At 43.6% G+C, this 26,423-nt stretch overlaps 1 protein-coding gene across 3 annotated transcripts; it reads right to left on the bottom strand.

Annotated features, from left to right (window-relative positions):
* Positions 1 to 292: 292 nt before the first annotated feature.
* On the bottom strand, positions 293 to 26,386 carry LOC143284241 (proton-coupled amino acid transporter 2-like). 3 transcript variants are annotated; one of them, XM_076590919.1, is made up of 12 exons: positions 26,129 to 26,386; positions 13,296 to 13,505; positions 12,381 to 12,531; positions 11,709 to 11,799; positions 10,609 to 10,697; positions 9,842 to 9,937; positions 7,804 to 7,888; positions 6,759 to 6,903; positions 4,381 to 4,511; positions 2,785 to 2,963; positions 1,804 to 1,982; positions 293 to 570 (listed from the first exon to the last, which is right to left on the bottom strand). In XM_076590919.1, the coding sequence occupies exons 2-12, from the start codon at positions 13,447 to 13,449 to the stop codon at positions 332 to 334; spliced, it is 1,539 nt and encodes a 512-aa protein (XP_076447034.1). In that variant the 5' UTR covers positions 13,450 to 13,505; positions 26,129 to 26,386; the 3' UTR covers positions 293 to 331. The 3 variants fall into 3 exon arrangements, with proteins under 3 accessions (XP_076447034.1, XP_076447032.1, XP_076447033.1); XM_076590917.1 differs by lacking the exon at positions 26,129 to 26,386 and adding an exon at positions 17,388 to 17,522 and having other exon boundaries at positions 294 to 570; XM_076590918.1 differs by lacking the exon at positions 26,129 to 26,386 and adding an exon at positions 13,675 to 13,887 and having other exon boundaries at positions 294 to 570.
* Positions 26,387 to 26,423: the final 37 nt, after the last annotated feature.

Raw genomic sequence — 26,423 nt, 5'->3', positions numbered from 1 at the left:
CCTCCTCTCTCCCTCCGTCACCAACAGGTGATAATGATGTCCCCCTCCCCCTCCATCCGTCATCAACAGGTGATAACGATGTCCCCCTCCCCCTCCCTCCCTCCGTCATCAACAGGTGATAACGATGTCCCCCTCCCTCTCTCCACCATCAACAGGTGATAATGATGCCCCCCTCCCCCTCCCTCCCTCCACCATCAACACATGATGAACGATATATGCCCTGAACATCAACAGGTGCTGACAATGTCCACCCCCCACCCCCACCGCCGATAACCAGTCACACACTGCGTGACCACACCCAACACCCCCCCCCCCCCACTGCACACAGTCATCAAAACGTGTTGACGATGGCCCGGATGGCGCTGTACGTTCCTGTCACACAGCCAATGATGCCAATGATGCCGATGAGGACGTCCTTGATGATGATGAGGGGGCTGGGGCGATGAGGTTCGGCCATGATGGTGAGGGTGTGGATGGTGATGGGGAGGATGGTGGCCAGGAAGGAGCTGGCCATGGCCCCGATCAGCGCGATCAGCAGGTCCAGGTGCGGGATGGCCATGGCCGCCCCCACTGCAACCGTGAAACACGATGCATCACTGCACATCTCCCAACACACTGCGTCACTACACACCTCCCCACTACACACCTCACTACACATCTCCCCACTACACACCTCCCCAGCAGGAGGGTGGCAGAATGGTTAAGATACTTATCTGCCAAAACAGTGACAGGTTTCAGATTTCGGTCTTGCCCTTTCTCCAAAGTTTGACTGGAAAATCAAACTGAGCTTCTAGTCATCTGGATGAGATGCTAAAGCGAGATCCTGTGTGCAGCACACAGTTGGCGCACAGAAAAAGAATCCATGGCAATGAAAGGATTGTCCTCTGGCACAAATTATGTGGAAAAAATCCACTCTGATGGGTGAATAAATCTACATGCACAAACTTAAGGCCAGGCATTTGCCGAGCAGATGTGGTGCAGCATATACGGATTTGTCTGAATGCAGTTACACCTCCTCAAGAAACTGAAAAACTGGAACTGTCACTGCAAGGTACCACCAAGGAAACATTCACAACCTCTGTCTACCTTCCAAGACAACATGTGGAGTTGTGATCTTGTGGTAACTTGTCCACCAAGGAAGCGAGAGAATCTGAGCGAGCGGGATCGATTACCACACTCACCAGAAATTTCTCCCACTCTACTCGACCTTGAGCAGTGGTCTGGGTGCTAGTCATTCAGATGAGATGATGAACCAACATCCCATGTGTGGCATGCACTTAGCGCATGTAAAGAACCCAACACCCTTCTGGCAAAACTTCTGTAGAAAAATCCACTTTCATATGCGGATAGTAGTTTGCACAGGACAGGAATGTCAGACCCCTGCCAGAGTCTGCACTAGCTGGGTCACGGTTAAGTATGTGTAATTAAATACACTTTCATAGTAAAACAAGTACACTTGTAGACACTGAAAAAGGAGAATAAAATAGGTGGTGCTGCGCTGTGGCGATGCACAATCCCTGGAGAGAGCAGCATGAATTTCACACAGGGAAATCTGCTGTGACAAAGACGTAACAATACAATACAACATGATACAACACAAAACTGCAATAGATGTGCGTGTGTGGTTCATGTATGACTGATTTGTGATGAGGATGGAAAGGAATACAAAACAATACAATACAATCGGTACAATACAATACGATACATCACAGCCCAACACACCACACAACACAACGCAAAACAACACAAAACAACACAACACAAGACCGCCAAAGACATGCGTGTGGTCCACGTGTGACTGACTTGTGACAAGGACGGAGACGATTCGCAGCAGGTACTCCATGCGTTCCTTCTGTCTGGGCGACTCCACGCGGCTGATGCGGCACAGCCAGGGCAGGATGATGTGGATGGCCACATACAGCTGGACGTTGTACGACACGAAGATGGTGATGGAGAACATGGGCCTCACCATCACATAGTACCTGAGGACACGCATCAGTGTGGTGTATTGTTGTTGTGTGGTGTGGTTTGGTGCTGTGCTGTGCTGTGCCGTGCCGTTGTTGTGTTGTGCTGTGCTGTGCTGTGCTGTTGTGTTGTTATTGTTGTGGTGTGGTGTGGTGTGGTGTGGTGTGGTGTGGTGTAGTGTTGTGTTGTGCTGTGCTGTTGTGTTGTTGTTGTGTTGCTGTGTTGTGTTATGTTGTGCTGTGATGGAGAACATGGGCCTCACCATCACGTAGTACCCGAGGACAGGTGCATGTGTTGTGCTGTGTTGTGTTGTGTTGCTGTTGTGTTTTGTGTTGTCTTTTGTTGTGCTGTGTTGTCACTGTGTTTGTCACTGTGTGTGAGTGTGTGATAGAGTGAGGGGAGGTGTGCATGCATGCATGCATGCACATGTGACAGAGAGGGGTAAGAGAATGTGTGTATACATGTTCATTATATGTGTGTGACTTTGCATGTGTGCGTGCGTGCATGCGTGTGTGTGTGTGGTTGTGTGTGTGTGTGTGTGTGTGTATATGTGTGTGTGTGTGCGTGCACGCACGTGTACATGTGTGTGTGCGCACGCATGTGTACATGTGTGTGTGTGCGCGCGCGTGTGCACGCACATGCGTGTACATGTGTGTGTGTACATATGTGTGCACATGTGTGTGCGTATGAACATGAATGCGTGCATGTGTTTGTGTACATGTGTGTCTATGTTTGTGTGTGAGGGGGGGGGGGGGGGGGGGGTGAGCAAGACAAAAAGACAGACAGCTGACAAGCAGACCACAGGGCAGCAGCACTGACCACTTCGAGGTGGGAAGGTTGAGGGTGATGCTCGGCTGAACGTCGTCCCCAAACTTGAGGTAACCAAAGAAACCGATGGCACTGTAGAGGGCGGTGACAGTCACCATGCTGAGGTTCAAAACCCCCGTCAGACCGCTGAACCTCTCTCTCTCCCTCATGCTGGCCTCCAGAGGCAACACCTGCACGTACCCACACTCACCATACAGTTTCACTTTCTCAAGAAGGCACCTCTGTATTCAGACAAATGTTTCATACGCTGCATCACATCCGCTAGGCTAGATGCCCAGCCAGCAGCATTACCCCCAATGCGCTGGTCTGGTCTTAAGTGCATGCATATATTTTTGTGTACCTGTAAGAGTGGATTTCATCCACATAATTCTGCCACAGGACAACGACATTTATGATGCCATGGGTTCTTTTTCAGTACGCCAAGTGTGTGCTGCAAATGGTACCTTGGTTTTCCTGTCTCACCCAAATGACTGGATGCTCAGTTTGGTATTCCAGTCAAACTTGGGAGAAAGGGTGAGAGCAGAAGTCAAACCTAGCCCCTCATGGGCACTATATTGGCAAATAAGTATCTTAACCATTCTGCCACCTCCGTCCTTGTCGTCAACACTCACTCACAGTGGCACAGTTACAACAACACTCACTGTAAAGTGACCCACTTAGAACACTGAATGTACAGTGGCTCATTTACAACACCCACTGCACAGTGACCCACTTACAACACCCACTGTACAGCGACCCACTTACAACACTGTACAGTGACCCATTTACAACACCGACTGTACAGTGACCCATTTACAACACCGACTGTACAGTGACCCACTTACATCACTGACTGTACAATGGCCCGTTTACAACACCAACTGTACAGTGACCCATTTACAACACTGATTGTACAATAACCCATTTACAATACTGACTTATAGTGACCCATTTACAACAATGACTGTACAGTGACCCATTTCTTTATTTTGTCCTATTATTTTAATTCATTTTGATTTAAATGTTTTACACAAACCGAGGACAGGCTCACAAGGCCAGATCAACATGTTGGATTTATGTGAAACTCAGGCATCTGATGCCTTTTTTATTTTCTTTCTTTTTTTTTATTTTCTTTTTTTTTTTTATATACAGCAGCTCTCTGGTACAGTAGCATGTGTGGGTCAGCCCAAGAAATCTGACACTTGCTTGAAACTGGAACAATAGTGACTGACTGCACAGTAACACACTTAAAAACACCAACAGTGCAATGATCCCATCATGACTTTCTGCACTGAAAAGCATCACTGATGGATGGTCGTCTTTACACAAGACACTGTACTGCCCAGAAACAGGAAACAAACGGCAGAAGGATAAAATGACAGAGGAAGAGAGAGAGGATGGGGGATGGGCGGGGGAAGAGAGAAAGAGACAGACAGACAGTTCAGAGAAAGAAAAGAGCGTGTGGCGTGTGTGTGTGTGTGTGTGTGTGTGTGTGTGTGTGCGCATACATGCGTACACATGTGTCAGTCAATGCAGGAGGAAACAGCAGGATTGTGACCCTGGCCAAGCTGACAGGAGGACTAGTCCCCAGACCACGAGTCCACTGACCAGACTGATGCCTTCAAAGGCGAAAATGGCGGTGCCAAAAAACAGTGGCATGTCCTCTATACTGGCAACGGCTGGCCGCCTGGTGGAGTCTGGCAGCCCCTGAGTGATGTTGACGAAAATGAGAATCATACCTGCAAGAAGAACAACAAATCAATGATTAAATCATGCTAACAATATAAAGCAAAATCTTAAAAGAAAAAAAGAAAAAAAAGAAAAGGAAAGGAATGCAATAAACTATGAAACCACATTTCAAAGAAAAACAGACAAATCACCAGAACAAGACAAATACACAAAGTGATGAAACAGAAGAAGAAACAGAGGTGTGCAGTGTTCTTTGTTCACAGACTGCCACTCCCACGTTTACTTGTACACCTGAGAGGGCTTTGATGTCTATGACCATTTTTATCCCTGCCATGAAAGCAGTCATACTCCATTTTCGATGGGGTGCATGCCAGGTATGTTCTTGTTTCCATAACCCACTGAATGCCGACATGGATTCCAGTATATTTAACGTGCGTATTTGATCTTCTGCATGCCTATACACACGAAGGGGGTTCAGGCATTAGCAGGTCTGCACGTCTGTTAACCTGGGAGACTGGAAATAACCTCCACCCTTTACCCACCAGGCGCCATGACCAGAATTTGAACCCAGGACCCTCATATTGAAAGTCCAACGCTTTAACCACTGGGCTGCTGCACCTATCTGAGGTGTGCTGTGTTGCCCAGAAGTGTACCAACAAAGGCCTTTGACAGTCATGCCAGACACTGAAGGTCACCTGTTGTGTTCACACCTGGTGCAGTACCAGTGTCTGCCACGGCTGTACAGTCACATCCTGTTACAGCCATGTACCGTTACAGTCACATCCCATAACCTGTTACAATCATGTCCCGTTACAGTTACATCCTGTAACAGTCATGTCCCGTTACAGTTACATCTTGTAACAGTCATATCCCATTACAGTTACATCCTGTTACAGTCATGTCCTGTTACAGTTATGTCATGTTACAGTCATGTCATGTTACAGTCATATCCTGTTACAGTCATGTCTTGTTACAGTTATGTCCTGCTACAGTCACATCCCGTTACAGTTACGTCCCGTTACAGTCACATTCCGTTACAGTCATGTCCTGTTACAGTTACGCCCTGTTAAGTCACATCCCGTTACATCCTGTTACCCTTTACAGTCACGTCACGTTACCCTTTACAGTCACGTCACGTTACCTGTTACAGTCACATCCTGTTACAGTCACCTCCTCTTGCACACCTGGCATGACAAAACTACACCAGTCTTCTTCCCCCAACTTGCCATCACAAGATGTATGACGCCTCAATACCCAGTGTGAAGTCAGGTGGAGCACAGGTAGGCTAGGGCTGTGCCAGTCAGGTGTATTCCCGGGAACCATTAACCGTAGCTGGATTGGTCCTGCTGGAGACATGAACATCCCTGTGGTGCTGTTGTTGTTTGTTTGTTTGTTCGTTCTTGCTAGCCAACATTCCAGTCCATGTGGAGTTTTTGTCAAGACTCTTGGGATTTCCACACCATTGTGAATAAGCAGAATGAGGAGGAGGAGGAGGAGGAAAAGAAGAAGGAGGAAGTGGAGGAGGAGGAAGAGGAAGAGGAGGAGAACAACAACAACAACAACAGGTCCTGTGGGATGTGTCCTTTTTTCCCCTCTTCGAGACATAACCCTCACCCCCACCACCCATGGTGCTGGTGAAAACTGACGGCAGGTGTGTGGGCCTGGACACCTCTCCACCGCACCTGTGTTCGAACCCAGTGTGGGAAGACACACTCAGTCAGCTGCCTGACGACACTGGAACAGGAGGGGTTGGCCCTTCTGTCCAGACACCTCTGTCCATCCCTCACTGCCATGTGAGCATCACAGACTCTGTCCTTTCTTCCAACACCATGCTGATACCCCCACCCCCACCCCACCATCCCCAGTTCTTCCTACATTCCCCCCCACCCTCTCAGTAGTGCGCTGACTCACCAGCCAGTTCAGTTTCAGTTTCTCAAGGTGTCACCGAGTTTGGACAACTCTATGTGCAACACCACATCTGCTAAGCAGATGCCTGAACAGCAGCATAACCCAACAACCTTAGGCCTTGAGTGCATGCATATATATATATATATTAGAGTACCTACATATCAGAGTGGATTTCTTTTACAGAATTCTGCCAGACAGCAGCACATCCGCCAAGTATGTGCTGCACACGGGACCTCAGTTTATCGTCTCATCTGAATGACAAAAACGCTCAGTTCGATTTTCCAGTCAAACTTGGTAGAAAAGACGAGACCAGCATTAGAACCCAGAAGCACACAGACACTGTACTAGCATCTTAACCACTGTGCCACATTCCTCCTCCCGCCACTGACCGGCCATGGTGAGGATGTTGGCGAAGAAGGAGAAGGGGGCAAGGGTGCGAAGGTCTTTGATCAGACAGTACAGCATCAGCAGCCCTGTCACCGCCACCTCGTACACCAGCACGCTGACACTTCCCGGGTAGGAGATGTCCACCACCTGCACACCCCACACACCACCCCTCACTGACAGTGCTTGAACACACCCCACACACCACCCCTCACCCGAACATACCCACATCCCTCACTACACCCCATACACCACCCCTCACCTGAACATACCCACATCCCTCACTACACCCCACACCACCCCACACTATCCCTCACCTGAACATACCCACATCCCTCACCACACACCACCCCTCACCCGAACATACCCACATCCCTCACTACACCCCACACACCACCCCTCACCTGAACATACCCACATCCCTCACCACACCCCACACACCACCCCTCACCCGAACATACCCACATCCCTCACTACACCCCATACACCACCCCTCACCTGAACATACCCACATCCCTCACCACACCCCACACACCACCCCTCACCTGAACATACCCACACCCCTCACAACACCCCACACACCATCCCTCACCCGAACATACCCACATCCCTCACTACACCCCACACACCACCCCTCACCTGAACACACCCACATCCCTCACTACACCCCACACACCACCCCTCACCTGAACATACCCACATCCCTCACCACCCCCCACACCACCCCTCACCTGAACACACCTACATCCCTCACTACACCCCACACACAACCCCTCACCTGAACACACCTACATCCCTCACTACACCCCAAACACCACCCCTCACTGTCACTACTTCACCACACCCACTGCTGTCAGTGTTTCAACAGATGCACCACCACCAAAAAAAAAAAGAAAAAAAAAAGACTGTATCACAAACAGATATTGAAAGTCAAACATAGTTTTCAAATCAAATCATGCTCCTCACAAAACAAAAAATCAACATAAGATATAAACCAACAAGGATGAGCAACAGACCAACAGACAGAGGAAAACATCTTGTGAAGCCCACCTCTTTGATATTGGTGGCAATGAAGACGATGTAGACACAGCAAAACCCGTACTGCGTGAACAGCAACAAGGCGTTGACAAACATCCTGAAACACACACACACACACACACACAGAGCGTTTTCAGTCATGGATAATTCAATCCAACTGATCATTATTTCAGTTCTGCACTACAGACATAAGGCTAAATTCTGCACTGCAGTCACATATAAGAGAGAGAGAGAGAGAGAGAGAGATTTCTTTTTTCGTTTATTTATTTATTTATACACATGTGTGAGTATGTGTGTGCGTACAACACATGTAACCATATGTGCACAGGTAACTGCCTCACATCAAAAGTTCTGGGCTCTGATCTCTTTTATTATAACATTCTGCACTGCAGCCACATGCTGATACATCGTTCAATCCAGCATCTCACTGACATAAATATGAGTAACTTGTAGACAAGATGATATTTCCATGGAGCAACGTAACAGAATGCATATTGCATTATTCAAGAGGTGAGTGTAACATGCAAAAAATTTTTTTTGTTTTTTTGTTTTAAATACAACAGAAGACATACAGAAACCTGAGTAGAGTAAAGCCCAGTAAGACTCCCCTTTTTTAACAACAGAAAGAAAGACTTGGATAGGAAAGGGAACAACACTGATCAGGACAACAGGTGTACAACAGCCATCATGCCAGACACAGGTAAACATCATAGACATGTTACACACAGGTGAAAAACAGAAGTCATGCCACATACAGGAATGCAACACATACCGTGTCAAACACAGGTGTACAACACATACCATAACAACAAAAAGGTGTATAACAGACATTATATTACACACAGGTGAACAACAGAAGTCATGCCACATACAGGAATGCAACACATACCGTGTCAAACACAGTACAACACATACCATGACAACAAAAAGGTGTACAACAGACATTATATTACACACAGGTGAACAACAGAAGTCATGCCACATACAGGAATGCAACACATACCGTGTCAAACACAGTACAACACATACCATGACAACAAAAAGGTGTACAACAGACATTATGTTACACACAGGTGAACAACAGAAGTCATGCCATATACAGGAATGCAACACATACCATGTCAAACACAAGTGTACAACACATACCATGACAACAAAAAGGTGTATAACAGACATTATGTCACACACAGGTGTACAACACAGACCATGTCAAACACAGGTGTACAACAGACCATGTCACACACAGGTGTACAACAGATGTCATGTCACACACAGGTGTACAACACAGACCAGGTTACACACAGGTGTACAACACAGACCACGTCACACACATGGACAACACAGACCAGATTACACACAGGTGTACAACACACACCAGGTTACACACAGGTGTATGACAGACCAGGTTACAAACAGGTGTACAACTGACGTCATGTCACACACAGGTGTACAATACAGACCATGTCACACACAGGTGTGCAACACAGACCATGTCGCACACAGGTGTACAACACAGACCAGGTTACAAACAGGTGTACAACAGACATCATGTCACACACAGGTGTACAACTCAGACCATGTCACACGCAGGTGTACACCAGACCATGTCACACACAGGTGTACAACACAGACCATGTCACACACAGGTGTACAACAACACAAACCATGTCACACACAGGTGTACAACAGACGTCATGTCACACACAGGTGTGCAACACAGACCACATCACACACAGGTGTACAGACCATGTCACACACGGGTGTACAACAGATGTCATGTCACACACAGGTGTAAAACACAGACCACATCACACACAGGTGTACAACAGACAACATCACACACAGGTGTACAACAAAGACCACATCACACACAGATGTACAACACAGACCATGTCACACACAGGTGTACAACTCAGACAATGTCACACACATGTGTACAACACAAACCACGTCACACACAGGTGTACAACAGACCATGTCACGCACAGCTGTACAACACAGACCACGTTACACACAGGTGTACAATAGACCACGTTACACAGAGTCGTACCTGGAATAAGGAGCTAGACATCTCAGTCGAGTTGGACTGGTTTTCAGGGCCATTTCCATCACATCAGCGTAAGACAGCTTGTCTGAACCTATCGATCTGTACACATACACAAGCACCTATGCAAGCATGCACCCATAAATATTTTCTATTTCCATCTTTTACAAAAAATAAAAACCAGTGAATGTTTCCATGAACAGACAGCGGACCGGCACACTCATGTCTGTGTCTTAACTAACAAACATGAACCGGTTTCCTGTTTTTATGGGGGTAAAAGCAGATATAACAAATGCTCTTTAATCATTTTTCTGCAGGTACAAGTTAACTCGAACCATGATTACTTCCCCTGTGGACCTGGTATGAATATTTTCGTACCAGTACACTATTCTAATTTCATTTATTCTTGCTTGGTACAGCTGGTGTTTTAAACTGAGCCATTTATGGATTCTGGAAGCATGAAATCGAAGCTTTGTCTGACCGATTAAATCAACAATTCTCCATCAAATTTTGCCGTTTTAGTGAACAACCCAATTTCTTTACTGTAGTGGTCTCATGTAGTGCTGGTCCTGGGGAGTTGTGGCAGGCATGTAGCCGTGGGGTACAATGAGTTAATAATGACAATAACAATAACAAATTAAAAAAGAATCATAGATTTTCAGCTGGAATTTCAAAGTAACATCAACACCACACCCCAATCTTTCTCAAGGTAATTTTTTTTTTTTTTTAATAATAATAACAATAAAAAGCAACAACAAAAAAACAGTCATTACCGCTTGGAGAGAATCTTGCTGGACTTGACCAGGAGGTGCATGCAATGTGTGGCCACCAGGCCCAGAAACAGGATCCCTGCCAGCCCCATCTGAAACACACAGGATCATGTCAGCCTGTCTGAAACACACAGGATCCTGTCTGAAACACACAAGATCAGGTCAGCCTGTCTGAAACAAACAAGATCAGGTCAGCCTGTCTGAAACACACAGGATCCTGTCTGAAACACACACACAAGATCAGGTCAGCCTGTCTGAAACACACAAGATCAGGTCAGCCTGTCTGAAACACACAAGATCAGGTCAGCCTGTCTGAAACACATGGGATCCTGTCTGAAACACACAGGATGCTGTCAGCCTGTCTGAAACACACAGGATCCTGTCTGAAACACACACAAGATCAGGTCAACCTGTATGAAACACACAGGATGCTGTCAGCCTGTCTGAAACACATGGGATCCCGTCTGAAACACACAGGATGCTGCCAGCCTGTCTGAAACACACAGGATGCTGCCAGCCTGTCTGAAACACACAGGATCAGGTCAGCCTGTCTGAAACACACAGGATCAGGTCAGCCTGTCTGGAACACACAGGATCAGGTCAGCCTGTCTGGAACACACAGGATCAGGTCAGCCTGTCTGAAACACACAGGATCCTGTCAAGATCCTGAAGGAAGAAGAATCAAGAAGAAAGGAAGGGAGAAATAATAAGGGAGAAGAAAGGGAAAAGGAATGAAGAAGAAAGGAAGACAGGAAAGAAGAAGGAAGGAAAGAAGAAAGGAGAGAAAGCAGGAGGAAGAAAGAAAGAATGAAGGAGAAAGGAAACAAAAAAGAAAGAGGAAAGAAGGTAGTAAGAAAGAAGGGAGGGAGAAGAAAGGAAAGAAGGCAGGCAGAGAGAAGGAAGAAAGAAAGAAAGATAAACGGAAGGCGGGAAGGAAAGACTGAATCCATGAGAAGTGAGGAAAGAAAGATAAAAGGAAAGATGGGAGGACAGAAAGAAGGATAGAATGCATGAGAAGTGAGGAAAGAAAGACAGGAAGAACGGAAGGAAGGAGGAAGGAAGGAAGAAGGAGGGAATGCCTGAGAAGTAAGGAGAGCACTGACCCACAGCCCAGCATGACTGATAGCGACAGGCATGGCCAGCACACCTGTTCCGATGTTCCCCTTCAGGATGTGCATCAGACACTGCAGGTCACTGCACACAGCACACACACACACACACACACACACACACACACACACACACACACACACACACACACACACACACACACACACACATACACACACACATGCATAAATGCACACAGCACACACACGCACATGCATACACGCACGCACGCACACACACACACACACACACACACACACACACACAAACACAAGCACACACATATAAACACATAGTGCATGCACACACACACACACACACACACACACAGCACACACACAAATAATAGTAACAGCAATAATAACAACAACAACAACAACAACAGATAGGCAGATGGATAGATAGATTGATTAGAAAATAACACACACACACACACACACACACACACACACACACACACACACACAAATAAAGAAGAAAAGGAAAAGAAAAGAAAAACCCACAACACACACACACACACACACACACACACACACACACACACACACACACACCAACAGCCACACATGGACATACCAACAAACAGACAGAAGGACACAAACCAACCAACTAACAGATATGCCGACAGACAGACAGACAGACCAACGGAAAGACCCGTGGCTCACTTTGTGGTCTCTTCAGTCAAGGACTGGTCGCTCTCAATCACCACTTCCATCTCAGCCACTTCCTCATTGGCCTGGGGCGGACCAATCATGTAGCGGCTCTCTTCCTCTCTCCGGTCAGCCTCCACAGACACACTCAGTGACTGGTACACACCTGAGACATGGACACAGTGTACAACACTCAGTCACTGGTACACACCTGATACATGGACACTGTGTACAACACTCAGTCACTGGTACACACCTGAGACATGGACACAGTGTACAACACTCGGGGACTGGTACGCACCTGATACATGGACACAGTGTACAACACACAGTGACTGGTACACACCTGATACATGGACACAGTGTACAACACTCAGTCACTGGTACACACCTGATACATGGAAACAGTGTACAACACTCAGTCACTGGTACACACCTGAGACATGGACATGTACAGCACACAGTGACTGGTACACCTGAGACATGGACACAGTGTACAACACACAGTGACTGGTACACACCTGAGACATGGACACAGTGTACAACACTCGGGGACTGGTACACACCTGATACATGGACACAGTGTATAACACAGTGACTGGTACACACCTGATACATGACACAGTGTACAACACAGTGACAGGTACACACCTGAGACATGGACATTGTGTAAAACACAATGACATGGACACAGTGTACAACATGTGTGTACATGTATACCTTACAGTTTTCCTTGACATCTACAAGCACACTGTTACTTCTGGGGAGTGAAATTTGAACAATCACACCAAAAAAAAAAAAAAAAACCACAGAATATGCCCAAAACACATACACATGCACCACCACCACAACCCCACACACAGAACACACACACATACACACTCTCTCTCAAACACACAAGATGAGACAAAGAAGGACTAGCACCCTGACCTGCCTGAGTGCTGCCAACTTTCTCCCTTTTGCGGACATCAGGAATGAGGTGGGTGGTTTCCTTCACCCCCCTATCATCCACCACCACCTCATCCACCTCCTGCATCACCTCTCTCCCGTCTCCACCCGCCCCTTGCACTCTGGGTGTCGCCATGGCGATGATTCAGACCTGTACAATCTCCAGGCGGAGAACTGTGTGATCCTGTCTGTCTGTGGAAAGACAGAAAGGAACCGTCACTGAAAAATGCATTCCACATCACAGCATGGACAAGTCCGTCAAGCCAGTTCAAATGTACCACTTGTGTTATTATTATCACTGTCATCATCATCATGATCAGTACACTGATACACTTCTAAGCCATGTGCATCACTCACTCACCGTTGCAGAGAGTCTGACGCTTGTCTTCAATCTCCACTACGTGTACCGGGACATTAAAAATAATTTATCCTGCCTGGTCTGATGCTTGTCTTCAATCAAGACTATGTGTAACGGTTCATTCAAAACAATTTCTCCTGCCTCAACTGATGCATGTCTTCAATCACCGCTATGTGTAACTGTGACAGGACATTAAAAACAATTTCTCCTGCCTTGTCTGATGCTCTCACCTACACTACAGCCACACCGTGACAAAGACATTCAAACAGGTTAGCTTGTCTTATCAGGTAGAAAGGTGGTGTGTCACCTAATTGAATGGCCTGTATCACCTTTCGGATTCTTGAAAAAACAATAAAACACAAGACAAGTCATCATGACGTCATAGTGAAATCATTATGATGTGAAGACAATGTCATTAACCTGACATCTCACCATCCTCTGTGGTCATTGCCCTGATAGACACAGACCTATAGATAAGGTAGATATGAGGAAAACTATTCAGTCATGGACTGATACAGAGACCCATGGATAAGACAGATTCATGGACAATTATTCAGTCACTGACAGACTGTCATACAGACCTGTGGTTGATAAAGAGAGAAATCAGGCACTGACAGTGATACAGACCTCTGGTAGACACACAGAGAAATCAGTCTGTAACTGATACAGACCTGAGATTGATACACAGAGAATTCTATCAGTGACTGATACAGACCTGAGGTAGATACACAGAGAATTCTATCAGTGACTGGTTCAGTCCTGAGGTAGATACACAGAGAATTCAATCAGTGACTGATACAGACCTGCGGTAGATACACAAAGAATTCAATGACTGACTGATACAGACCTGTGGTATGCGTATTTCCAAAATAAGATCAGAAATTATAAAGATAGCAGCACATGAGTAAATAATCACACCCAACTGCTGAGAAAACCTTTTCAATAACATTCATAAGGAATATTTTCAAAAATAGCAGTTTGTGCACCTTTTTTCTTTTCTTTTCTTTTTTCTCATTGATACAGCATGGTCAGGGTTGAAGCTCCAAAGTATAGCTTGTTTGTGGTTTTTCCACATCAGTTTCAATTTCAATCTTTTTTTTTAATGAGGCGTCAAAATGTAAATGGAGTGTGTGTGTGTGTAGGGGGTGGATTGGGGAGAGAAGGAGGCAGAGAGTGAGGGGATGGTAGAGGGTGGTTGAGGGTGTAGATGTTTGTGCACTTTAAGTTTATCATCAGTGACAGGTCAACGCTGTGATCCCTGCCATACTCGAACTCTGCCTCTTATTGTCTCTGTAGCAATCACAATAACAACAGCTAGGTTATCAAATCTGAACTGCTTATTTGCTATATTTCATTTTGCTGATAAGTGTATGTGGAGTCATAATGACCCAGAAACCCAGCTGCTTTCTAACCTCAGCACCTGTGTGACCCACACTGCGCATCACATGGCTTACATTGCTGACTCAGTGCACACATACTCACTGATGTCCTGAGCTCAATAAAATGGCCCGCCTTCTGTTCCTTGAAGTACACTGTCTGACCTTTCTTCATGAATTCTTTCCCCATTTCTTTAAATGATAATTTTTTACCATGCTGTTTTTGCTTCCCAAGTCAGTTGTGCGCACATCACTACATACCAAATAATAATAACACACACATATATTATATATAGATATATATATATATATAGAGAGAGAGAGAGAGAGAGAGAGAGAGAGAGAGTATGAATCCAAAGCTGAGAAGTCCTTGCTATCCATAAATGAGGGAGAGAAGCACTGTATTTCAGTCTTGGTAAGTAATTCAAACATAAAACACAGATTCACACTGGGGGTGCAGGATGGAGAGGGCAGATGCAGGGGTGTGAGTTTGAAATCTCTCAGTAATGCTCATGTCAGCCATTTCGTTCCTTAACAGGGGAGGCTATTGTCCACAGCAAAAGACAGCTATTTCACACTGTGAAGTGCTCATCAGGCTTGCCCCTTTGTACTTACTCCTGTGTGCTAGACAGAATCATTCTTACCCAAGCAAAGATAAACTCCCCATAGTTTACCAGGGACTCCTCTCTTGTAACGAATGTATCTCTCAGAAACCAACATGAACCGGAAACTGAAGGGAAATTTTAAAGATAATTTTTAATAAGATATTGGTGTAGTCATTTTCTTGAAATTTAGCAGTGGAAAAATACCAGACAAAGACTATGGTAGCCATCATTCAGGGATGATAATCCACAGGGGATAAAAAGAGACTCTTGATGGTTAATCCCTATGCAGCACCAAGTTTTTAATCTTGGGATTTACTATCATTTACTATATATATCTCTGTGTGTGTGTGTGTGTGTGTGTGTGTGTGTGTGTGTGTGTGTGTGTGTGTTGTAAACATACATGTGCATACCTGAGTTACACATTCCAAGGTGTGTGTGTATGTGTATGTGTATGTTGTTGATTTGTGTTTGTTTGAGTGTGTGTATGTGTGTGTGAGTGTGTGTGTAAGTGTGTAAGCCCCCCACCCCCACCCCCCACGCCCACCCCCCCACACACACATGCTCGCAAACATTCATTGATTCAATCAACAATGACAATTCAATTAAATTGACAGAACACTGAGAGTAGAATGGTGGGTGGTGGTAGAAACAACAGACAGGATAGTATACATGTATATGAAAATCATCACTATATATATAGAGAGAGAGAGATATATATATAGATATATATATAGATATATATATATATATAATACATGTGCATGAGCATTACCACAATACATGTATAAGAAGATCACCACAACCTGTCAGATCATCAACAAAGTGAAAACGCTCTGTCCCTCCACTGTGTGTGTGTGTGAGTGAGAGAGAGAGAAACAGAGAGAGAGACTCTTGAGTGCCTCTTCCATCCCCTTCTGGTGTGCAAAAGAAGTGCCCTGAGATAGAAAATTCTGTCTGCACCATAAATGGAAATTTGCAATCACAAAATCATTAAATTCATGTGAAACTGTCATAACTGAATAGAGCGTACATTTCCACTTGAGAAAAGTATAGGTTTCATACTTTTCTTTTTTGTAGTCTGCATGCATTTTTTTCTATTACCTTCCATGACCAAAATATCACTTGGCAATAAGCTGTCAGAGAGCATAAAATAGATTTCGCACTGAAAGCGTTAATGATTTACACAAACCCAGGTAGGCTCTGAACGCTTTCACTCCTGCTTGAAACCGAAACTTCAGTTTCAATCTGACCTTGCTGACATCATCTTACCTCCACCGCTCCCCCCCATCCAAGCGTCTATCGTGTTTTCCTTGTAATACTCACCCTGGAAAACAACCACTGAAACAGGGCTCGGTATTACATTCGATATCAAACAATTTAAGTAAACACTTTGGCCAACACTTTATCTGTTACGAGTACCCCACTGTCTAAGACCCTCACACGCTATCAAAAGACATGATCGTTCTGATCTTGATCATTCCTTCGTTTTTATGTGTACATCGCATAAAGCGGCGGATGAGAGTACTGTTCTGCGGATACGTGTGGGTATGTGTGGCTACTGACCCGTGCCAGAAAACAGCTGATGGAAATAATTATTTCCTATTTGGTGTGGTTCAGTGTACGACAGATTGTACAAAGAAAGGAGACCAGTTTCCAAGTTTGACTGCTGGTTGTGAGCATTACTATCTTCCTGTGCATAGTGAGTAATTGAAACATTGCCATCTAGTAGAAATACCTTTTGTTGTCTGGTGGCGTCGCTACCCTGTTACCATAGAAAACAACTGGCCCACAAGACAAGATCCACACACAGTTATCATTCCCCAAACAGGCGACAGACGAACTTTTCGACGAGCAAATCGAACTGAATCACATGATCTCAGGGAAGTCACTCTAAAGCAGAAAGCCATTTCTCTTCCGGGTACGAATCATCTCCCTTGTTTACACAGTTGTACTATGAAGGAGTTGTTAAAGCCGGCCACACCACATCTGTTGAAAGAGAAGAAAAAAAAAAGAAAAAAAAAGAAAAGAGAGAGAGAGAGATATGTCTGACCCTAGCATAAACCAAGCGCGCTGGTCAGGCCTTGAGAGCCTTCCCAAGGTTTCAGTTGTGTGAACACTGCATTGACGTGACCGAAATAAAATAGGCAAAATAAATAAGGGCACCAATGAAGGTTTTGTAAAATGAAAGATACGTAGAAGGCAAATTATTTGAAACACGCAAGCGGGCCCGTGCACACACACACACACACACACACACACACACACACACACACACACCGCACACTGTGACCGGCGTGGCTGACAAACACACACACACACACACACACACACACACACACACACAACACACACCCTGACACACGGCAGTTCAGTTCTATTCAGTTCTTAGGACTTTCAAAAGCCTCGCACCTTTTTTTGGTTTTGTTTTGTTTTGTTTGTTTGTTTTGTCCCAGTCTAACAAACTGAAACATCGATTGGAGTTGCCAGTGCACTGGATCAGGAGTAGTTGTAGTAATTTTTTTTATCATTCATTACTGTATGATATTAATTTCAACTTGCTGGTACTTTTTACTTGTTCTAGGAGATTTTTATGTATTAATATTGTTGCTCTTTTAACATGCAAAAGTAGTGCATTCCAATAATGTGCAATTCTGTTGCTAATTTTTTTTTCGAATGTTATTTCTTGAATACTTGATAAATAGGCTAGTTTGTCAGTGGCATTCCTTGTTATGTCAGTGAAAAGGTTTGGTTTTTTTAATAAAAAAAAAGGTCTCTTTGTCCACGGCGATTTATCAATTATTATTAAGCATTTTATTTTATGTTTGTATTAAATCCCTTCCCATTCTACTGCATTTCAAAGATGGCAAATTAAGTAATTTCAATGTTTCTTCATATGTTTTATCCTGCAATCCAACAAGAAACCTTGTTGCCCTTCTCTGAACTTTTTCAACTGCAACAGATTGCTTTTTGTACAGCGGTCATGAAATAACATTTCCGCATTCGAGTTGCGGTCTTAGTACGAGTGTCTTACATAATCTAACAAAAGTGTCACTGTCCATATATGAAAATGTTCTTTTTATAATCCCTATTACTCTCTTTGTCTTTTAATATTACATAATTAATGTGTCTATCAAATTTGAAATCTTAATCAAAGATAACTCCCAAGTCTTTTTCTTCTGGACATTTACATAAATTCTTCTCTCCATCAGTGAACCGTCTTCATGATATAATTATTCTAGGGGTTGTTCTTACCAACGGGTGATACCTTACACTTATCTGCATCAAAATATAGATTCCAAGCGTTTGTCTGTTCTCTCAGATTATCTATATCTGTCTGTAATGTATATTTATGGTTGCTCAGGTTGTAAAGTTTAGAGTCATCAGTAAATATTTTGCATGTGCTACTAACCATGTCAGGAAGGTTATTAATAGATATTGTAAACAGAATGGGGCCAAACACACTTCCCTGGGGGGTACCGTTCAAAACTCATGGTTTCTGACGAGTATGTATTTCGGCAACTCTAACCCTTTGTGTTTTTTTGTTTTGTTTTTTCAGGAAGTTGATACTCATGCTAATACACCGCCGGTTATTCTATATGATTGGATCTTTGCAACGAGACGATTAAGTGTAACAGAGTCAAAAGCCTTCCTGAAGTCCATATTATACAACATCTAATGTTTTACCACTAACATCTCTGTAAAATAATTCATCACCTCCAATAACTGTGTAACACAAGAACGTCCAGGTCTGAAGCCATGTTGCATTTAGAAAATAGTGATTGCAGGTCATGATTATGGTCTACAATGGTATCTCTAATAAATGACTCTAAAAATATTGCACAGAATACAGAACACAGGGCCGTAATTTCCTGCTGAAGATTTATTTCTTTTTCTTTTTTTTAAAAATATATATGATGGTTACATTAGCTTTTTTTTCCAATCTTGAGGTATTGTCTTTCTTTAATGATTTATTAAATAAAAGAGGCAATAGAACTGCTATTTTTTTTTTATTGAATGAATGAAATACCATCAAGTTCACCTGCCTTTTTTGGGTTAAGATTCTTATTCCCCACCCCCCAATGGCCATCTTGTAGCTGATATGCAAGCTGTGTGGTGTCTTCTGCTTGTCCTATCCACGATTTCCCGCGTCCACTGCCTTTTAACTGATTCCTTCACTGCACCATACATATCGTGTAGTGGGTTTTTAGGCTTTTTTCTCCCTAAGTTTCTTTTAAGCGATATTATAATATATGCTTTAGTTTGTTCCAACTTGTTTCTGGCCTGCACTGAACGAAGGTCACTTAAATAGATAATATGGTCATCTGCTGTTCCCAGGTCTCTGCTTCATTTTGAATCCTGTCTTATTTCAGGACGCTGCTTTGAAACAGAGTTGTGAGCTCCAGTCCATGTCAGTTACGCTGAAAACAATTGACTAGGTCAGCAGAAAGAGATGACGTTGTTCAATGCTCTTCGCTGCGATTGCCTTAAACTCAAAAGACGGTACTGTTCAGTTGTTTCAAACACACACACAAACACGAGTGCGCGCGAATATAGACTAAGACAAACATACGTACACACAAATGCGCCACCACATGTGTGCAGTGTCTTGGGGTCACAAAACAAATGAAACTTGAAATCTGAGAGTGGGATAATGTGATTTCGACGCCCGATAATTACCGGTTTTTGTCCCCCCCCCCCTCCCCCCCGAAACATCAAGGGCTGTGTGTGTGTGCGTGCGTGCGCGCGCGCGCGTGTGTGTGTGAGTGTTTGTGTGTAGTGTAGTGTGTGTGAGAGAGAGACTGATGGAGACTAACACAAAGAGAGGCTGAGAGAGAGAGACGTTAGATGGGTGCATGGAATGTGTGTATCCGTTCCTGGAAAGTAAGTTTTCATTTTGAACGAAATCAGTGGGCAGACCTCAATTGACTGTTTACTGGTGGGTATGCAATGTGATTTTGTATTGAAAATTACACATCAATTTGACCTCGATACAGGCTCATTATTATTATTATTATTTTTTTTTTTTTAGGTTGTAGTAACGTTTGTGGACTTTCTGAAACGTTTGACTGAAATCAACGCAACTTGACATACAATCCGATGCCTAAACCTCTAAAACCTCACTCTTTTTTAACTGACCATATTTCAAGGTCAAGGCCATGGCGAGCACTTCTTCTAACGTTAAAATCACAGTCGTCAGGATTGCAAGAGCAAGCGCAGCTTTTGGTAGACTCAATGCAAATGTCTGGAACAGGAGAGGCATTAGTCTTGAGACCAAGCTAAAGGTCTACAGAGCAGTAGTTCTCCCCACACTACTGTACGGCTGTGAAACTTGGACAGTGTACCAGCGACATGCCAAGAAGCTGAACCACTTCCACACAACATGCCTCAGGAAGCTACTGAACATCAAGTGGCAAGACAAGACCCCTGACACAGAGGTGCTCGCAAAAGCCACCCTTCCCAGCATCTTCACCATCCTGATGCAGTCCCAGCTTCGCTGGGCTGGACATGTGGCGCACATGCCAGACCATCGGCTGCCCAAAAGGCTCTTCTATGGCGAGCTGCAACAAGGGAAGAGATCACACAGAGGTCAGAAGAAGCGCTTCAGAGATACTCTGAAAGTCTCTCTGAAAGCGCTTGATATCAACCCTGACTCCTGGGAGGAATCTGCAGTGGACCGTGACAAATGGCGCGCTGCTGTGCACAAAGGCGCCAGGTTGTGCGAGGCCAACAGGACTGCTGCAGCTGTTGAGAAGAGGCAGGCCAGAAAGTCAAGGGCAAACAAGCTCCCTGACAATGATATGCCTGTCTTTGTCTGCCCCAACTGTCAGCGAACATTTCGTGCGCAGATTGGACTATTCAGCCATCTGCGCACTCACAGATAGATTCATGAGCATCCTTCCCCCCACCCCACCACCACCCTCCCCCCATCCCCCATCTGGATGACAACGATGGTCATCATCGATCTCGATGGACACACCACCACCAAAATCACAGTAAAACCTTAAATGCTAAACTATGCTAAGAAGACATTGGAACTAGTCAATGTGACAAATGTGTACTTGCTCATAACTGAACTGTTGATTTGTATTGCACTGGATGACAGACAGACTGACTGAATGATGGACAGAGCATATCATATATACCCATCTGTAAACTGAGAGCACGAGCAGCAAAAAGAGAGGACAGAGAACTACTGAACCAGAGAGAGAGAGAGAGAGAGAGAGAGAATTCATTTGTCTAGAAATTGAAGTGCCCTTCCAGTTTTATACACTTTTCATATACCCACATTTTCTTCTGAATAATGACTGCATAGTCCATAGACGTCCTTGTCCTGTCCTTTACAGTCTATAGACATCCTTGTCCCATCCATTACAGTCCATAGACATCCTTGTTCTGTCCTTTACAGTCTACAGACTGTCCTGTCCTTTACAGTCTATAGACATTCTTGTCCTGTTCTTTACAGTCTACAGACATCCTTGTCCTGTCCTATAGTCTGTAAACATTCTTGTCCTGTTCTTTACAGTCTACAGACATCCGTATCCTGTCCTTTACAGTCCATACACATCCATGTCCTGTTCTTCACAGTCTACAGACATCCTTGTTCTGTCCTTTACAGTCCATACACATCCTAGTCCTGTTCTTCACAGTCTACAGACATCCTTGTCCTGTCCTTTACAGTCCATAGACATCCTTGTCCTGTCCTCTACAGTCAACAGACATCCTTGTCCTGTTCTTTACAGTCTATAGACATCCTTGTTCTGTCCTTTACAGTCTACAGACATCATTGTCCTGTCCTATACAGTCTATAAACATTCTTGTCCTGTTCTTTACAGTCAACAGACATCCTTGTCCTGTCCTTTACAGTCTACAGACATCCTTGTCCTGTCCTTTACAGTCAACAGACATCCTTGTCCTGTTCTTTACAGTCTATAGACATCCTTGTTCTGTCCTTTACAGTCTACAGACATCATTGTCCTGTCCTAGACAGTCTATAAACATTCTTGTCCTGTTCTTTACAGTCAACAGACATCCTTGTCCTGTTCTTTACAGTCAACAGACATCCTTGTCCTGTCCTTTACAGTGCACAGACATCCTTGTCCTGTCCTTTACAGTCTACAGACATCCTTGTCATGTCCTATACAGTAAATAGACACCTTTGTCCTGTCCTTTACAGTCCATAGATAGCTTTGTCCTGTCAAGTCAATGGACATCTTTGTACTGTCCTACAAAGTCAATATTCATCTTTGTCCTGTTCTATTCAGTCCATGGTCATCCTTGTCCTGTCCTATACAGTCCATAGACATCACTGTCCTGTGATTCTGTACACTCCATAGATATCACTGTCCTATTCTTTTAAATACAGTCCATGGGCATCCTTGTCCTGTCCTATACAGCCCACAGGCATCCTTGTCCTGTCCAGTATATTCCATATGGAGACTTGTCTAACAACACTTTCTACAATAACTCTGCAAACAGAAATGCCCCAGCTGTTGCACCGAAGTGATCAGCATCATGATACACTGATATACAATGTTGTGTGATAACAGGGAGGATGGGGCTAAAACCCTTTAGAGAAATCATGGTGGGATTTTCCAGCATGTAGTGAGCTCAATCCCAGAATATACAATGTGCTTAAATCGGAAAACTAATCAATTGGTCACACACTGAGTTCACACACTTCATGGATGAATCTTTGAGAGAGTTGCTGGCATTTCCTGACCCCAAACAGCAGGTGCTTGTATGTCTGTAGAGCTGGTTGTACTGTCCACAGACACTTGCCCTGCCCTCTCCAGGCCTGGTTGTATGCTGATCAATGGGGGCTTGCTGGAGAGGTGTGGTGGTTATCTCCCCTCCAGAGGCATTGACTGACTGTGGCTTCATGACGAGTATTTTTTTGTTTGTTTGTTTGTTTTTGTTTTTGTTTTTTGATACAAAACAAAATTCTATTCACTCTGTGTACATGATGTGTTTCTTCTCTTATTGGCATTTCAGAAAGGAGGGAGGGAGCGAGCAAGAAAGTGAGAGACACTCACAGACACAGAGACAGACACAAAGAGAGAGCTGGAAGGAGGCATTATTAAGATATTGTATATTATATATATATATATATATATATATATATATATATATATATATATATATATGGTCAATGGCATACATTCAGTCTTTGATATAAATTTTTATATGTCTGATTAAAAAGTGCTATTGGCAGTTAAAACAGGAACTAATATAGATTTAGATAAGTGAATGATATCAACTGCAGCAGACTTATTCTTTCTGTTCATAAGATGCATGATATAAAATTTTCTTTCTGACTGGGCTTGCAGAGTGGCAGAAGTAGTGCTATGGTAGCCCCTTCTGCTCTCTACTCCAATTCTCCAATTAAAATAGATGACAATACTTGTTCATAATGATACCACATACTATCTGATGACATACTGTCACAACAAACTTTGTCATATTTTGGTCAATCTCTGCATTCTGCCTTTCATTAGTTTCAATTCTGTAATCCATGAAATATTTTAAGATAAAAAACATGACTAGTAATTACTGTCATCAGTAGGGAACATACCACTAATACCAGGTGATGTTATTCATGTTGAATGAGAACTGGGACCATGAAACACCACTGAGGTAACTCAGCTGCAGTGCAGGGTCTTCTCTGGTGTATGATTGTTTCTGTGGAGAGTCCACTCTGGGACTTTGCTGTGGCTGTGTATGGGGATTTGGGATGAGCGGTTTGTAAGTAATGTTTCAGATACCATATATATGGAAGACTGACAACATAAAAATATCAAACTCTCAAAAATGATGCCAATAAGCTCAACTGTGTTACATACTTAAATCATAATATGTTGTAGCTGCATTTTGCATGTGGACAGTGCAGACTGGTTTACATATTTCAAATTGCTGAATAGATCAACACTGTAGACTGATTCAGTACTGACCAAGATCTTTATTCATTCATTCTCCAACACCAATCAGGATTTCAATCTTAGTTAAAGAATGGCAGACCATCTGTGTTTGTCACACATCACATTCTTTTCGGAGTCTGAACTTGGCTGTGCTTCAAGCAATAAACAAATAAATAATTGAGAGAGAGAGAGAGAGAGAGAGAGAGAGAGAGAGAGAGAGAGAATTTGTATACAGTGCATTCTTTTCATGGGCAAATCAAGTTACTTTTAGTAGTTTTAGTTTTGATTTACGTAAATAGAATCAACATTATTTAAACCTTTGATTTGGAAATAACAACATTTTATGAGAATATTGAATTACTTCCTTGTACTTTTAGTGCCTCTATCAGTATGGTTTTATAATATAAATCCTGCACTTCTGAACATGTAGTCTGCCAGGGTGAGGAGTGGTGAAGAATTGCACACATCCCTTATAAAGTTTTTTGTTTTGTTTTTTTAATTGGAAAGAGAAATTTCATTTGCATAAGTGGAAGATCTGAAAAGGAAATGTTCTGCTCCACTGCACAGTCTCTCAAACAAAGTGTTCATGTCAATGATAATCTCTTTTTTTTTTTTTAGTGTAATGATGTTGATAAACTTCATTGACAGTTTGACTTTGTGCTAATGTCACAAAGGAGGACACCAAATCTCATGGGAGAACATCAAGATTCTGGCCTCTGAGAAATGCACACCAAGGAGACAAATGGACAAATGGAAAGTATTGCTGAAGCTTGTGTTCGTTAAATGTTTATAAATGAATTTGTTCATTGAATGATGAAACGCAATGCTAAACTGTTGTTGAAATGCCTTTTTATGTCACCTTTTTCTCTTAGAGATAAGAAGGTTCTTGTATCTTGTCCCAAGATTTGAAGGTCCCATGGGAATTAACCATCATTCAACTGAGATACAGAATAAATATCTTCCCTCCCTCTCATCCCCATTTCTGCACAACTGATGAGTGCTAGCCCCATGTGACCACTGGCCAAAGCTGCAAGGCCAATCCAGTCTGAACAGTACATCATGCATTAGATGTGAGTAATCGGCTGTCAATGAACACCAGTAAAAATAACAGATTGTGCAAATTTACACTGTGGAAAAATAACCAAAAATGATTGATCATCCACGCTTTTAAGATCTTTAGAAACTGCTTTGCAAATCATTACGTGTGTTTGAGAGAGAGTGTGAGAGGGTGAGTACAGTTGTGAAAAGTGTTCTTGCAGATAATGCCAGATTGCACCATGCCGGCCTGTTACACACTTTAACCATTGTGGTGGTAAACAAGTGTGCAAGATGATAATTTTTGCCAAAGGTCGTCAGTCAACTTTTTCACCGGTACACAGGAGGTTGTTGATGGGTGTGCGTTCGTCTTCCGGCTTGCAAAATGTTAACCGCCTCCTGAAAAATTCAATATTATAGTCGAGTCTCCCACAAAAGATTAAATGTCCTCTATGTTCTTTGATTTTTGTCCATACAAATCTGTATTTTGTCCAACACCACACTGCTATAAAGGAAACACACAAACCTGATAAACGGAAATGTGACACTGACATTGCGACAAACCAGTGACATGCAACACAAACGTGTCGGAAAAGATAATCCATGATGAGTTGTTCCGGCTGTCACGGATGCATCTCCGTTTTTGCTCCGTTTAAAGCGTCTTCAGTTCAAGAATGTTTTTACTTCTTATGCAAAGACTGCTTGCACAGCTAATTTACCTCATTTGCATTTTAAGTCCGAAGATAACACAGAACACACCGGAAAAACGTCTAAACCTTAGTGACACTGACAATGTCTTTCGGTTTCCCCCATACATGCCC

This window comes from Babylonia areolata, chromosome 7 (assembly GCF_041734735.1).
Source record: "Babylonia areolata isolate BAREFJ2019XMU chromosome 7, ASM4173473v1, whole genome shotgun sequence".
In the NCBI taxonomy this organism is placed as follows: Eukaryota; Metazoa; Mollusca; class Gastropoda; order Neogastropoda; family Buccinidae; genus Babylonia; species Babylonia areolata.
Note: the sequence above shows the minus strand (reverse complement) of the source record. Positions and strands in the feature narration are given on the sequence as shown.

Bases quoted from the DNA above. Each gene is read 5' to 3' on its own strand.
- LOC143284241 (XM_076590919.1), bottom strand. From the start codon at position 13,449: ATGGCGACACCCAGAGTGCAAGGGGCGGGTGGAGACGGGAGAGAGGTG. The intron at 10,698-11,708 runs GTCAGTGCTCTC...TGTGTGTTTCAG, and splicing joins TCAGTCATGCTGGGCTGTGG to ATGGGGCTGGCAGGGATCCT. The intron at 571-1,803 runs GTCAGTCACACG...TCACGGTTGCAG, and splicing joins CGTCTCCGTCCTTGTCACAA to TGGGGGCGGCCATGGCCATC.